Source organism: Camellia sinensis, chromosome 2 (genome assembly GCF_055761805.1).
Source record: "Camellia sinensis isolate YWXY chromosome 2, ASM5576180v1, whole genome shotgun sequence".
Lineage (NCBI taxonomy): Eukaryota > Viridiplantae > Streptophyta > Magnoliopsida > Ericales > Theaceae > Camellia > Camellia sinensis.
Genome location: NC_138962.1, coordinates 200,427,687 through 200,443,969, shown reverse-complemented (window position 1 = coordinate 200,443,969; position 16,283 = coordinate 200,427,687). Strand labels below are relative to the sequence as shown.

At 39.9% G+C, this 16,283-nt stretch overlaps 1 protein-coding gene across 1 annotated transcript; it reads left to right on the top strand.

The window, feature by feature from the left end:
- The first annotated feature begins 942 nt into the window (after positions 1 to 942).
- On the top strand, positions 943 to 15,999 carry LOC114282208 (uncharacterized). The gene is made up of 6 exons (XM_082916578.1): positions 943 to 2,832; positions 12,801 to 13,233; positions 13,309 to 13,470; positions 13,569 to 13,629; positions 15,080 to 15,204; positions 15,633 to 15,999. The coding sequence occupies exons 2-6, from the start codon at positions 13,189 to 13,191 to the stop codon at positions 15,717 to 15,719; spliced, it is 480 nt and encodes a 159-aa protein (XP_082772704.1). The 5' UTR covers positions 943 to 2,832; positions 12,801 to 13,188; the 3' UTR covers positions 15,720 to 15,999.
- The last annotated feature ends 284 nt before the right edge of the window (positions 16,000 to 16,283 follow it).

Here is a 16,283-nt window from a genome sequence, read left to right as displayed (position 1 = left end):
CGTTTTTTCTTATTTCTATAGATTGAACGTTTGTTTTTGAAACATAGCTTTTGTTGTTTCAGCCGCCTCAACATGCAAAACTAGCAGAATTACTTGAAATCTGACAACCAACTGTATGTAGACACCATTAGCTACAAATGTAAATCTAAACTATTAACTTCTTGCAATTATTACTCTTAGAAACAATTAATGACAAAATTATGCATTCCAGATATTCATTTGACAGAAAATACCAAGCAATCAAACAGAATTAAGAATCAACAAGCTCGTCTAATCACATAAACACATATATACATGCATATACACAAAAAATAATCATATATAAAACTAATTGTAATGAGAATATAGTGAAGTATAAACAATCCGAAAGCAATGCGTTAAGTTAACAAATTGAGTACTGAATCAAGGCAGTGCAGATAGAATTGACCTTCCTCAGTCGGGACATTAAGAAATGTACGTGAATGGCCAAGATCCACTGCAGAACTGGAGGCGGCGACGGCCACCACAGACTCTTTATGCTGCACCATCTCTACCATTCATCTAGCCTTCGAAGAGCAGCAAAGCACGACGAAGTACAAAAACTTGCGAACGCTCGATCGAAGAGGCAATGAGCAGGAGATCAAGTTGAGCTTGGAAGAGGAGGAGACTGAAGATGATAAAGAAACCCTAGCTGTAGTGGAGAAGACGTAGGGGAGCAGTTCTTTTGTATGTCAAATTTTTTTGTGATATACGTGGGTTGGATTAAGGGACCTTAGACATTATAAAATAATATTGTAGATCTCTTCCATTACTAAAAGGAAGATAAAGACTTTAGACTAATTTTTCCTTTAAAAAAGTTATATTATTTTTATATTTAATTTTTAAAAATAAATTAATATTTTAAGATAATAAAAAATAAAATAAGAAATTAATATTTTGATACGGAATATATTTTAACTTTGTATTGAAAGGGACGAAAAGATAAATGTTGTGCTGTTGTAACTCTTAATCCTTGCAAGAATTACCCTAATTATCTACAAAATTCCTGCGAATTTCTAACCGAGAAACCCTTTCACTAAAAAGACTTCAGTTCGACAATCCATCTCCGAATTCAGAAACCCATTTGCGAAAAATGATCAGAGACGATCTCTCAGACTCTGACACTCAAGAAAACGATTCAAATTCGAGTTCGGAAGACCTCGAAACTCCAAACAATGGAGAGACCCAGAAGATGTCAGAGTATGAGAAGCAGAGGATGAAGAGGATGGAAAGTAACAGAGCAAGAATGGAGGCTTTGGGGCTGCAAAAGATGGCTTCTTCGTTAATGGGTTCGGTGAAGAAGACGAAGAAGAAGACCGAACCGAAAGGGAAGGCAAAGATCGTTGAGGAAGATGAGGAGTATAAGCCTCCTGAGATGCATGAGGGGTTGAGCTCTTCAAGCGATGATGAAGAGTTTGTGGGTGAGGGAAAGAGCAGGGTGATCTCTCTCTCTCTCTCTCTCTCTCTCTCTCTATTATCTGTTTGGTTGCTGAGAAAATAGAAGAAGAGAAAACAACTTTAAAGTATCGAATTTTATGTTCAACATTGTACAGAATATATACTCAATTACATATACATATATAAAAGCATTTTCCAACCCTTCATAAATTTTTTCATCTAATTTGATTTCAAATTTGAGTAAAAAGATTGATTTTATATGAACTACTCCAATCCTTTTATCAAATTTTCCCAAATTTCATTTTTCATCAAATTTGATGAAAAAAAAAAAACTCCAATGCTTCATCTTTTTAAATTTTAATCAAACTTATATTTGATGAGTTCTCAATTTGATGGAAAAAAATGACTCTTGATTTGATGAAAGGATTGGAGATGATTTTTTAGCACTTTAAATTTGATGAAAGAAATGGTGAACGATTGAAGATGCTCTTACTAAATTAAATCATTGTATTCAGCAAAATTGGTTGGAGGGTTTTTGTTTCTCTAATTATTTTCCTTTCCCACATTTTGATTAAAACTAAAAATAGTTTTAGAGCAGTCCACTCCTATTTCTTAGTTTGCTCTCCTCTGTCTTTCCATTTTACTTCTAAAATCACTGGAATTCTCTCCTTCGTTCAGTGATTTTATGCCCTATTCAAGAGACTGCAATGTTTATCTTCCTAATATTTTGTTTTATGAAAACCCATACTTCTTTGTTGTTTTTATTTGAATAAAAGTTTAAAATTGATTTTGTGAGTCACACCATCTTATCAGATTCTCACTTTTCCAAATAAAATGTGCCAACAATGGTCATCCATTTCTTGAAGCCAATTTAGGTAGTTATTGATTTCTGCTAAACTTTAGTGATCATCTCTCTCAGATGGTTACTTTGGATATTTTCCATGGATATGATAGATTCTTTGAGTTTAGTTCACGCATGCTACTACAGTCATCCAGTGCAAAAGAGTTCCATATTATTTATATAAAAATAAAATAAAAAAATGTTCATTGTCTCTCAATAGAAATAATAGCATCAATGAAGTATTGTACTTGTATTTTTACCAATATTAAGTCTATCTTCTACACAAATTTGGCAGAGCAATATTTACTGAGGTGTGAGCTAGCTTAGTTGGTGAAATCTCTTGGTTGTCATATGAGAGAGACCTAGGGTTCAATTGCATCTTCATCTGGGTTTGGGGTTGTCAACAAGAAAAAAGGCACTCCTCCCTCTTCAGAAGAGCAACATTTTCTGAAAGTTGTAACATTTTCATCCAATCACAGTCTTGTAGAATAATTGCATTAAAGAAACGAAACTTGTTTAGAAGAACAAACTCAATGATAAGATGAAAGTCAATAGTAGAAAAATAGTAAAGGCTGGTGTGTGAGTAATTTTCTTACCACACTGCCCGCCTAGTAATCAGCTGGAGAGCACTGGCAGAATAGATGGCTTTAGTAACCTGTAACAGAAAAAAAAAGGCTCCGGCGGTGGCTCTTCCAACCGGGGGCACTCCGACGATCAAGTCAGTATATCTCTCAAAGATAATCAAGTGCTAAACTCACAAGCTTGAGTATAAAACTGCGTACCTTAGACCCACGGGGGTGCCTTTCTTTTATAGTTTACTCAATCCAAGTCCTACTAGAAGCTTAACTTCTATGGACTCCAATTTAGTATTACTTTGGATTCCTCAAGAGATAAAGATAAACTCCCTAAGAGCTTTATCCTTATCTTAGCAAAGTCTCCTCTTTTATCTAGGACTCTTGTCCGTTATCCGCTTATTTCGGATTCCGATATCTTCGGAGATAACCTCGGCCTAGACAAGATAACATCGGCAAAACTACCACGACACGTGGCACGTTGGCTGACACGTCGGCGTCACCATGCCACGTGTTGGTATTCAGAAAATACATCCCCACAACTGCCCCCTAGGTTCTATTACCTCGGCATTCTGAGGTGATGGAACCTATATCTGTATTTTCTTCCAGTACCTCGGCGTAAAAACTTTTTGGCCGAGATCATTCATTTTAGGCCGACATGCCTTCATCAAAGAACAAGAACTTCAAACGAACTCCTCCACGCGCATGAGCTGTCATGCACCTTTTCTCAACCGTTCCCCTTACGTGTTTTATCCTCATTGGCCCGTGTCTGTGACGCGTCTGAAAACTGTATTTCACCCATCTGCGCCGTCTGACGTGTGCGTTGTTCCAGGCGTAATAAATGCCTTGCTTTTGCCGCCGTTTCAATTTTTTTACAAAACTTTTCCCCCTTTCTTTTCGTCTCTTTACTTTTGTTTTCGATTTTCTGGCTTTCTCTCTCTTAAACCTTCTCAAATCCGCCATTGCTCTAGCTCCAAGCTCTGCAACCGTCTTCATTCTTCCTTTGAAGCTTTCGTCGTTCCGTTGTGTCTGCAACCGTTGCCTTACCTCGGCGACCTTTTATTCTGGCTTCATTTGTTCTGGTAAGCCTCTATTCCTCTTGTTCCAAATTTCTTCTATGTGCTTTTGTTTACTTGCTGCCATTATTGCTTTGTTTCAAACCTTTGATTTTGCTGAACTATTTGTCTGGACGCACTTATTCCATGATTTCACTCATGTCTTGAACACTTCTACTGTTTCAATACTTTTTTGCCTTTGTTTTTGAGCCTGTATTTCTTTCGCTTTTGAGAACCATACCTCTGTTCTTGATTCTGAAACGTCATTCTTTGTTTCTTATTTCTTGTGTTGTTTTCCAGATATCTGCCTTTAATTCTTGCTTTCAATCTTTGCCTTCATAGATTTAGGTTTGGGTTTTGTCTGTAAAACCTTCAATTTTTAAGGAAAACTGAAACAAGCCTTATCAGTCCTTACCTAGGGTTTTGCCGAGGTCCCAATAACCCCTTAAGAGCACCTTTTTCCTGAAATCTAGCCCTCTGACTTTAGGCCGACGTTATGGGCATGTGGAGACATAGGGTTGATACCCCGACCAAACTTGAGTACTTTAGGCAGGAGTTCTCCGTCCCTGCCGATGTCCATCTGAAACTGGCTGGGGATGGTGACTCCATCATGCCTACCGAAAACACCATGCCTCTCCCTATTGTAGCCTTTACTGAGTGTGGACTTCGGCTTCCACTTAACATTCTTTTTCGCGAGATTTTGCATTATTATAAGCTGAACCCTATGCAACTTGCCATAACTCTTATCGAGTGATTTTTGGTATCATAGCCCTAGCTAGGCAGGAGAATGTTAGGATCACCCTTGCCGATGTACAATATTGTTATACCATGTGCCCCCTTAACCTGAAGGAAAAAGGTTACGTCTACTACCTCAAGCCGAGATCTACTGAATTCAAAATTGTAGCCGACCTCCCGGACTCCAACAAGGGAGCCGGGGATGACTTTGTCATTGCTTCGAGAAATTGGGAATTTGGTCCAGACGAAGATGTTCACCTCTACCCTCTTCCTCGAACAGTTAAAGAGGGCAAGGGTAAGAGCCCAGCGCCAATACTTAGTTATTTTTTTTCCAAGTCTTCAAAACTTTCTGTTTCTAATGTCTTGTTTGTTTGTCCTGCAGATCTTCATCAGCCACCAAAAAGCTTCCGCCAATCCTTCTTCCCAGGAAAAGATTTAAAGAAGCTCCTAGCTCTTCCAATCCACAAGCGCAAGGCTCCCCTGTTACTGAATTTTATTCCGACATACAAATCCACACTGCGCGACGTCCCAAAAAGAAAGAAGAAAAGCCTATCTCCTCCCTCTGCTACCACTCTACAAACAGCATTAACATCTCGGGCTGACCAAGGGTCAACCTCTGATCCAACTGACCAACCATCAACTTCTGGCCCATACCTAATCCCAATACCAGAAAGAAAACGTCGGCGAAGACTCGTAAAAACTGCTAAGATGGGTCGCCCGAAGCCTGTTGCCCAAGATCTCCTAGCCAACCTTCCCACGGATGGTGACGCTCAACCGCCGCAAACCATGCCCCCACCAAAGCCAAAGAGAATTAAAAAGGCTCAGCCCAAGGCCAAAGCTACTGAGATTGAGGCTGAGGACGCTCTGCCCATCTCACACCTGGCTGAGAGTAAAAGAACTGCTTCTACTTCTGTAAAAAGGTCTGCTGAGGCCCAGCCATCGGAATCCACCCAATCAAAGAAGCCGAGGTCATCGTCTGCGACAACCTCGGGTTCCAAAGTACCAAAAGTCCCTTGGAGACCAGAAATTACTCTGGAAGATAAGCCAGTCCTAGCCAGCGACAGTGCCGTTGACATAAACGTCGGCGTGGCCCTAAGTACTGCTCTACTCCTCCCAGGCGATCTTGAGCGAAATGCCAAGATGAGTGAGTATGAGAATTACGCTTTGATGCTGCAACACTCTGTCCAAGGAAGTGCCTTTGTGTTGAAATTTGTTTTCTCTCTTAATTTGTAAAGGTTTGTAACAATTTGTGCCTTGTGTTCTTTCAGGCCATCTAAAATGCCCACTCCTTCTCCATGCAAGCTTTTGAAACAAGGGAGAAGTTGGCCGACATGAAGAGGGAGGTTTCTGCCCTCAAAAAGGAGAACAAAGCTGTTCTGACAAAGATGAAGAAGCTGGAAGATTAGGCCGAGGCTGCCACTAAGGCCCAACAGATGGCCGAAGCAAAAGCGGAGTCTGCTGAAGTCATCAAAAAAGTTGTCGAGGCCGAGAAGAGAGATGCCGAGGTAAAAAAGGCTCAAGCCAAAAAAGAGCTCGAGGAGGCCCTGGCCACTAAAAACGCCGAAATTACTGAAGCTGATGAAAAAGCTTACGCCCAAGGAATGGCCGATGTTGCTGAGGACTACAAACTGCAAGTTAGGCAGGCATGCAACAGGGGCTTTTCCCTTGGTTGGATGTCCCTGGCCAAAAAGCTCAATGTTCCTGAAGATTCTCCTCTGCACAAGGCTGACTTGTAAATTGCTACAAATTTCAACAAGTGAAGAGAAACAGTAATCTCGGCTTAACTTCAACTTGTAAATTGTTACAAATTTCAACAAATGAAGATAAGGAATCAGCTTAACTCCAACTTGTAGATTGCTATAAGGTGCGTACACCCTTTGCAGGTTGAAGATTTCCTATATGAAATTCATGAAGGAATTTGTAGAAGCCACGCTGGGGGCAGATCATTAGCCCACAGGGCCATTACCCAGGGGTATTGGTGGCCCTACATGCAAAAGGATGCTGAAGCCTACGTGAAGAAGTGTGAACAATGCCAAAGGTTTGCACCTTTAATACATCAGCCAGCTGCTGACCTGAACCCAGTATCTAGCCCTTGGCCGTTTGCCCAATGGGGCATGGATCTTGTCGGGCAACTTCCCCAGGCAACTGGGCAAAGAAAATACTTGGTGGTGGCAACAGATTACTTTACAAAGTGGATAGAGGTAGAACCTCTTGCCAAAATCCGAGATGTGGACGTCAAGAACTTTATATGGAGAAACATCATCACCAGATTTGGGATTCCAAGAGCAATAGTCGCCGACAACGGAACACAGTTTGACAGCAAACTCATCAAGAACTTTTGTGCCAAATTCAAGATCAAAAACTACTTTTCAACACCAAGTTTTCCCCAAAGTAATGGTCAAGCAGAAACATCCAACAAAGTAATTTTGGATGGAATAAAGAAGAGGCTGTAGGCAGCAAAAGGAAAGTGGGTAGACAAATTGCCCAACGTGCTTTGGGCATATCGGACTACGCCGAGAAGATCAACAGGGGAATCCCCCTTTGCCATGGCTTATGGTACAGAAGCAGTCATCCCATTAGAGATCGGCATCCCAGGGATCAGGACCCAGGGAGTAGAGAATGGCACCAATGATATACTCTTAGCCCGAGATCTGGATCTTCTGGAAGAACGAAGAGAAAAAGCTGCAATTCAGCTAGTAGTATACCAGCAACAGCTTGCTAGAGCTTACAACAAAAAGGTCAATCCAAGAGATTTTCAAGTCAGCGACCTAGTCCTGAGAAAAGTCGTCGGCAACAAGAAGGATCTCAGAGAGGGCAAGCTTGGCCCAAACTGGGAAGGACCCTACAGAATTACTTCAGTATTAGGCAATGGAGCTTATCGGCTTGAAGATAACGAGAACAAAGCACTGCCAAGACCTTGGAACACTTGTAATTTGAAATTCTTCTATCATTAGATGTGCAGTATTTTTGGCCGATGCCATCAATAAAATCTTTCCCCTTTTCTTAAAACACATATATTTGATAAAGTTACATATTAGTGTTTTTTAAGACATGAACAATGAGAACCCAAGTAGACCTTAGGTTCACATTGGGGGCAGAGAGAAGACAGAGACACTTGATTCACTTGTTGAAATTTGTAGCAATTTACAAGTTGGAATTAAGCTGATTCCTTATCTTCACTTGTTGAAATTTGTAGCGATTTACAAGTCGAAGTTAAGCCGAGATTATTCCTTAATTCACTTGTTGAAATTTGTAGCAATTTACAAGTTGGAATTAAGCTGATTCCTTATCTTCACTTGTTGAAATTTGTAGCAATTTACAAGTTGGAGTTAAGCTGATTCCTTAATTCACTTGTTGAAATTTGTAGCAATTTACAAGTTGGAATTAAGCTGATTCCTTATTTTCACTTGTTGAAATTTGTAGCAATTTACAAGTTGGAGTTAAGCTGATTCCTTATCTTCACTTGTTGAAATTTGTAGCAATTTACAAGTTGAAGTTAAGCCGAGATTACTGTTTCTCTTCACTTGTTGAAATTTGTAGCAATTTACAAGTCGAAGTGAAGACGAGATTATAGTTTGCACACTTATAGCAATCTACAGGTTGATCCAACCAAAGAAGATGCTTAACACTTGTTGAAATTTGTAGCAATTTACAAGATAATGTTAAGCCGACATCTGATCATCTGTTGAAATTTACAGCAATTTACAGGTTGAGGTAAAAGTTAAGTATATTGTTTAAACACTTGTTGAAATTTGTAGCAATTTACAAGTTGATCATTGTTATAACTTGAGAAAAATTTACAGTATATAACACTTGTTGAAATTTGTTGCAATTTACAAATAGGTTAGACCGAGATCACTGTTTAAATACTTGTTGAAACTTGAGAAAAAACTTGCAAAGTTAACATTGAATAGTATATGTTAAAACACTTGTTGGAATTTATGAAGAGTTTGCAGGTCTGTATCTTGCCGAAGTAAAATGTTATTGTACCCGAGGTACATAACCCCGAGAAGATTGCACAAAGGAGGCAAAATGGAAAGGCATGCAAAATATTCCAAGTATAGAATCATACAGACGCAATCAAGAGAAATTAAAGAGTAAAGCGTTCAGACGAAAACAGTTGCAGTTGTATACAAAGAAGGCACTACGGCCTACCAGAAATAAAGTTGTATCCAACAGAAACAGAAGATACATCAGCTAACTAGAAGAGCTTACATTAAGTACAGAAAAGCTTATATTATCCAAAGAAACAAAAAGAGTACGGAAGACATCCAAGTTATGATTCTTTAGTTTCAAGAGCGATTTAGGTTTGGACCTCGGCAGATTCCTGGGGAACTACTTCGGCAGCCTTCTCTGCAGCCAGCTCGGCATCAATCTCTGCAAGCGTTTTGTCAAGACTTCTTTCAGCTAAGAGAAGGTCGGATGATAATTGCCCTATAACAGCTTCCCTAGGCGCCTCCCCAACCTCATCACCCTCTTCATCCAAGGTTAAGTCCATGACTTGCTCAGTTGGAGGAAGGGACTTGGCCTCAGTAGCATCCTTGGATTTCCTCACCAAGGCCTCATCTTCATTGTTATCTTCATCCTTAGCCTCAGATTCTGACTCATCTTCAGCTTGACTTGAAGGTGGAGCAGGAGAAGGGAATGGGAGAGGAATCGCTTCAGCCTTGTGCAGAGGAGAATCTTCAGGAACATTGAGCTTTTTGGCCAGGGACATCCAACCAAGGGAAAAGCCCCTGTTGCATGCCTGCCTAACTTGCAGTTTCTAGTCCTCAGCAACATCGGCCATTCCTTGGGCGTAAGCTTTTTCATCGGCTTCAGTAATTTCGGCGTTTTTAGTGGCCAGGGCCTCCTCGAGCTCTTTTTCGGCTTGAGCCTTTTTTACCTCGGCATCTCTCTTCTCGGCCTCGGCAACTTTTTTGATGGCTTCAGCAGACTCCGCTTTTTCTTCAGCCATCTGTTGGGCCTTAGTGGCAGCCTCGGCCTGATCTTCCAGCTTCTTCATTTTTATCAGAACAGCTTTGTTCTCCTTTTTGAGGGCAGAAACCTCCCTCTTCATGTCGGCCAACTTCTCCCTTGTTTCGAAAGCTTGCATGGAGAAGGAGTGGGCATGTTGGATGGCCTGAAAGAACACAAGGCACAAATTGTTACAAACCTTTACAAATTAAGAGAGAAAACAAATTTCAACACAAAGGCACTTACTTGGACAGAGTGTTGCAGCATAAAGGCGTAATTCTCATACTCACTCATCTTGGCGTTTCGCTCAAGATCGCCTGGGAGGAGTAGAGCAGTACTTAGGGCCACGCCGACGTTTATGTCATCGGCACTGTTACTGGCTAGGACTGGCTTATCTTCCAGAGTAATTTCTGGTCTCCAAGGGACTTTTGGTACTTTGGAAACCGAGGTCGTCGCAGACGATGACCTCGGCTTCTTCGATTGGGTGGATTCCGATGGCTGGGCCTCAGCAGACTTTTTTGCAGAAGTAGAAGCAGTTCTTTTACTCTCAGCCAAGTGTGAGATGGGCAGAGCGTCCTCAGCCTCAACCTCAGTAGCTTTGGCCTTGGGCTGAGCCTTTTTAATTCTCTTTGGCTTTGGTGGGGGCATGGTTTGCGGCGGTTAAGCGTCAACATCCGTGGGAAGGTCGGCTAGGAGATCTTGGGCAACAGGCTTCGGGTGACCCATCTCAGCAGTTTTTACGAGTCTTCGCCGACGTTTTCTTTCTGGTATTGGGATTAGGTATGGGCCAGAAGTTGATGGTTGGTCGGCTGGATCAGAGGTTGACCCTTGGTCAGCCCGAGATGTTGATGCTGTTTGTAGAGTGGTAGCAGAGGGAGGAGATAGGCTCTTCTTCTTTCTTTTTGGGACGTCGGACAGTGTGGATTTGTATGTCGGAATAAAATTCAGTAACAGGGAGCCTTGCGCTTGTGGATTGGAAGAGCTAGGAGCTTCTTTAAATCTTTTCCTGGGAAGAAGGATTGGCGGAAGTTTTTTGGTGGCTGATGAAGATCTGCAGGACAAACAAACAAGACATTAGAAACAGAAAGTTTTGAAGACTTGGAAAAGAAATAACTAAGTATTGGCGCTGGGCTCTTACCCTTGCCCTCTTTAACTGTTCGAGGAAGAGGGTAGAGGTGAACGTCTTCATTTGGACCAAATTCCCAATTTCCCGAAGCAATAACAAAGTCATCCCCGGCTCCCTTGTTGGAGTCCGGGAGGTCGGCTACAATTTTGAATTCAGTAGACCTCGGCTTGAGGTAGTAGACGTAACCTTTTTCCTTCAGGTTAAGGGGGCACATGGTATAACAATATTGTACATCGGCAAGGGTGATCCTAACATTCTCCTGCCTGGCTAGGGCTATGATACCAAAAATCACTCGATAAGAGTTTATGGCAAGTTGCATAGGGTTCAGCTTATAATAATGCAAAATCTCGCGAAAAAGAATGTTAAGTGAAAGCCGAAGTCCACACTCAGTAAAGGCTACAATAGAGAGAGGCATGGTGTTTTCGGTAGGCATGATGGAGTCACCATCCCCAGCCAGTTTCAGGTGGACATCGGCAGGGACGGAGAGCTCCTGTCTAAAGTACTCAAGTTTGGTCGGGGTATCAACCCTATGTCTCCACATGCCCAAAACGTCGGCCTAAAGTCAGAGGGTTAGATTTCAGGAAGAACGTGCTCTTAAGGGGTTATTGGGACCTCGGCAAAACCCTAGGTAAAGCTTGTTTCAGTTTTCCTTAAAAATTGAAGGTTTTACAGACAAAACCCAAACCTAAATCTATGAAGGCAAAGATTGAAAGCAAGAATTAAAGGCAGATATCTGGAAAACAACACAGGAAACAAGAAACAAAGAATGACGTTTTAGAATCAAGAACAGAGGTATGGTTCTCAAAAGCGAAAGAAATACAGGCTCAAGAACAAAGGCAAAAAAGTATTGAAACAGTACAAGTGTTCAAGACATGAGTGAAATCATGAAATAAGTGCGTCCAGACAAATAGTTCAGCAAAATCAAAGGTTTGAAACAAAGCAATAATGGCAGCAAGTAAACAAAAGCACATAGAAGAAATTTGGAAGAAGAGGAACAGAGGCTTTCCAGAACAAATGAAGCCGGAATAAAAGGTCGCCGAGGTAAGGCAAACGGTTGCAGACACAACGGAACGGCGAAAGCTTCGAAAGAAGAATGAAGACGGTTGCAGAGCTTAGAGCTTAGAGCTAGAGCAATGGCGGATTTGAGAAGGTTTAAGAGAGAGAGAAAGCCAGAAAATCGAAAACAAAAGTAAAGAGACGAAAAGAAAGGGGGAAAAGTTTTGTCAAAAACTTGAAACGGCGGCAAAAGCAGGGCATTTATTACGCCTGGAGCAACGCACACGTCAGATGGCGCAGATGGGTGAAATACAGCTTTCAGGCGCGTCACAAACACGGGCCAATGAGGATAAAACACGTAAGGGGAACGGTTGAGAAAAGGTGCATGACGGCTCATGCGCGTAGAGGAGTTCGTTTGAAGTTCTTGTTCTTTGATGAAAGCATGTCGGCCTAAAATGAATGATCTCGGCCAAAAAGTTCTTGCGCCGAGGTACTAGAAGAAAATACAGATATAGGTTCCATCACCTCAGAATGCCGAGGTAATAGAACCTAGGGGGCAGTTGTGGAGATGTATTTTTTGAATACCAACACGTGGCATGGTGACGCCGACGTGTCAGCCGACGGGCCACGTGTTGTGGTAGTTTTGCCGATGTTATCTTGTCTAGGCCGAGGTTATCTTCGAAGATATCGGAATCCGATATAAGCGGATAAGGGACAAGAGTCCTAGATAAAAGAGGAGACTTTGCTAAGATAAGGATAAAGCTCTTAGGGAGTTTTATCTTTATCTCTTGAGGAATCCAAAGTAATACTAAATTGGAGTCCATAGAAGTTAAGTTTCTAGTAGGACTTGGATTGAGTAAACTATAAAAGAGAGGTACCCCCGTGGGTCTAAGGTACGCAGTTTTATACTCAAGCTTGTGAGTTTAGCACTTAATTATCTTTGAGAGATATACTGACTTGATCGTCAGAGTGCCCCCGGGTGGAAAAGCCACCGCTGGAGCCTTTTTCTTTCTGTTACAGGTTACTAAAGCCATCTATTTTGCCAGTGCTCTCCAGTTGATTACTAGGCGGGCAGTGTGGTAAGAAAATTACTCACACAGCAGGTATTTAGGAAGTTTTAGATTGCAACATGCTCTAATGCCTTGTCTTCATCAAGAGAACAAAAAAATGGTTTATTGATATATTTAGGTGCATGTCACATGTAGAAGACAACACATTTTTGTTCTTTACTATTACATGCCTATATTCTTGATTGTGCATGTCTGAATTGTCAGATGCTCTTTTCACTTTTTTGCCACCATTATAATTGTAATTTTGTATTGATTCAGCATTTCCTGTTGTAACTGGAATTATTAAACTAGTTCTGATAGCAGCTCTGTAATGTGATGAACACTTAATGTTTAAATTCATGCATATTGCCTTGATTTTCTCTCATTCCAGGCAAAGGAAAAAAAATTAACGCCTAAGAGTAAAGTCCCTGCCCAGAAGCTTATGAGCAACTCAGATTTTGTTGATGACGATGAGGCTTTAATGCAAGTAAGTAGGTTCTTGTACATGTTCTGCAAAATTTTACCGAAAGAACAGCACTAAATCATCATTATATTGATGTAGGCAATTGCTCTTTCACTAAAAGATTCTGTAGAGTGTTCAGATGTCGGTTGCAGTGGGCTTTCTCAAAGTGCTGGTTTGCATTTGACTGATGGTATGATTAATGAAAGAAAAGGAAAAGCCTACAGTCAGGAAGACACAAGAAAGAGGAAGAGAAAAAAACCGGTTTGTTTTGTGCTTGGGATAGTGAGTTTCTAAAAGAGGCTTGTTTTGTTTCTTTCATTTTCTCATCTTACTTGCACTTTCCCATTTGTTGTCAGTAGGTTACTAGTCGAGTGCAAATGACTGAGGATGAGTTGGTTCTACACTTCTTTCAATTTGATGGTAAGCTCAAGTTCCTTTTGAGACCAACAAAATCAACCAAAGAGTACTTGAAACTAATTTCTGTGGCCATCATTTCATATGTGTATGTGTGCTATGTGATGTAAAAAGTTGTGTTTATCCCCTGATTGTTGTGTGAACAGTTTTCAATAAAGTTTTCTACTTCAAAACAGTTTTGTCCTTATGTGTAGGCTAACAAACTGAGTAAAGGTGGTAATATTTGTTCTAGTAATTTTAAACAATATTCCCTTATATTTAATCTAGAAAGTGTGATTTTGGTTGTGATCTCATATTTACCTGGTATATGTCTTGAATTTAGAAAAACCTGTGGGGTAATGGTTGAAATTTGAAGCATGCAACACATAGAGTAGTAACAAATTTTTAGTGTTAAATTTTCGTTGTTGAGCTAGTAGTAGTATGAGAATCCAAGCACGAGGAAGTAATGTGGAATACCCCTGCAATTTTGTGGAAATGATACGATCTCATTATGTTTATCATTTTTAATTTTTGAGAAGCATAAATTGTCAAATTTATGATTGATCCAAGCGTTTTGGAACTTACTATATTCGAATTTTTCTGTGGAGTGCTTAATTCATGGTCTCAGTTCACATCATATTATTTTTATTTTTGGAGCCCACTATTGAAAACCGCACTCTCCTAATCTTTGAAGCTCTATCTGATGGTGAGACCTTTTGTCCTCTTGCACCCCTTTCTACCAAAACATTGTGCTTAGCTACTGTTGTATTTTGCTTCTCACTTCTTTGATGGCTGAAGGCCTGAAACCATTTCTAGAAGCTGTGATGCACCTATGCTAAGAGTGTTTTCACTCCTCATGAATCCAGCCTATATTGCATGGACTTAGGAATGGGTGTCGGATGCAGTTCACACGGGGACACGATACAATATTCATGTTCCTTAATTTACTTCTTTTATTTTATAAGGTAAAATGGTGTTCACAAAGTGAGCATTTCATGCAAAATAATTAATATGCGGGTTTTATGCATCATTTTATTGTTAAAACTTGAATTACTAAATATGTTTGTTAAGTGAATATGCAATTACACATGTTGGACACATATCCCATACCCTTAATCCAAGGGTCGAGTGTCCGACACAGATATTTCATATATTTACGTGTGATGTAAAATCCAGTTTTGCAGTTTCATTGTATAAAGATCTATATATACCTGTTTTCAAAAAATTGTGCTTGTTTTCCATACTAGTAACAATTAAAAAATAACCACCTTAGTTGTAAGATTTGGTTTGATGAACTATTCATATATGCCTTCTATTACCCCTTTTAATATCACAAAACTATATAATAATTATAAGGTCTTCATTCATTTCTATAAAAGCAATGCATTTGAAGAACTTCTGTTTGAATGGACTCTTCTTTTTTCTGTACCGTGTTTATATCTCTTGTTCATTGATGAGGTGAAATGCTGCTTGACAGAATCAGGGAAAGGGGGCATATCTCTTCGAGACTTAAAAAGAGTAGCAGCCGCTCATGATTTTACATGGAAAGACAATGAGATGGTTGATATGATCTATTGCTTTGATAGCAATGGGGATGGAAAGGTAAATTCTTTCTCTTTGTCAGTATATGTTGTTGGCGAACATTCAAATCTGAAAAAGGCTTTCTTGAAATGCCATTCTTCTTCAAAGAGAATTATGGGTTTGATTTCCAGACAGTGCAAATCTGGTGGAAGTACCAAAATTTGAGAGAATTAAAAATTGACTTTATGCATAGGTTTGAGGTAGTAAATTTTGTAAGGTTCTAGCGCATTAAGGAAAGGATAAATCATGACTTGTGAGATTCTTTCTGGTTTTCTTCTTTATTCTTGTAAACATAGTATCTTTTTAAAAGGTATGTAGCTGAATTTTTCTGAAATGACCTGAAAACTAGAGATATCAATGTTTGATCATGTTTGAATTAAATGTAAGCAAGTTGTAATTAACGATATGCTTTGCACCTATGTTCTGTATTTTTTTGTTCCAAATTTCAGCTGAGCCTTGATGATTTTCGGAAGATTGTTGGTCAATGCAACATGATACAAGTTTCCGAAAATTCTGTGATAGGTTCAAAGGCATGATAGCTCGCAAAACCTGGACTCTGGAAAACGTTTGTACGTTGCTAACCTCTTATTCTCCTCCTATCTCTGAGTTCTTGAATTGAGGAGTTAAAGATGGTTCTTCTCTCCGATGGCAGGCATCTGTGTCATCCTGGTATGCTGAGGGGCAAAGAATCTTGTATTATTATTTTTGTTTGTTTGTTCAAAGAAAGTAAAATGGAACTGTGTTTTTTTCAAATCTTTGTATGATTTATGACTCTAGTTTTATCAAAGAATATTTGCTTGTTAGCTTTGTAGATCACGTCAGTTGGATTTGAGATTAAAAGCATCTTGAAAAAAGCTCAACCACACAATTTGGTAGAAGATGAAGAGACTATTAAAATAGAATGCTTGATCATCTTCAACCTAAAGCACCTTCTCACAATTGATGAAAGATCACCAAGAATTCTGGACACAAATCAGTGCTAGTTTAGAATTAGCTCATAATAGTTTTGATTGTGACATTTGTTTTTTGGCTTTTGGGAAAAAGTTTTGTAAACAGTTGATTCAATCAAATTTAGCAGTGGATTGAATGGTTGCAATTGT

What these genes read in the sequence shown, in the direction of transcription:
- LOC114282208 (XM_082916578.1), top strand. Translation starts at nt 13,189, where the DNA reads ATGAGCAACTCAGATTTTGTTGATGACGATGAGGCTTTAATGCAA. An exon ending in AGAGGAAGAGAAAAAAACCG is followed by an intron (nt 13,471 to 13,568) that starts GTTTGTTTTGTG and finishes TGTTGTCAGTAG; the next exon opens with GTTACTAGTCGAGTGCAAAT. An exon ending in ACACTTCTTTCAATTTGATG is followed by an intron (nt 13,630 to 15,079) that starts GTAAGCTCAAGT and finishes GCTGCTTGACAG; the next exon opens with AATCAGGGAAAGGGGGCATA.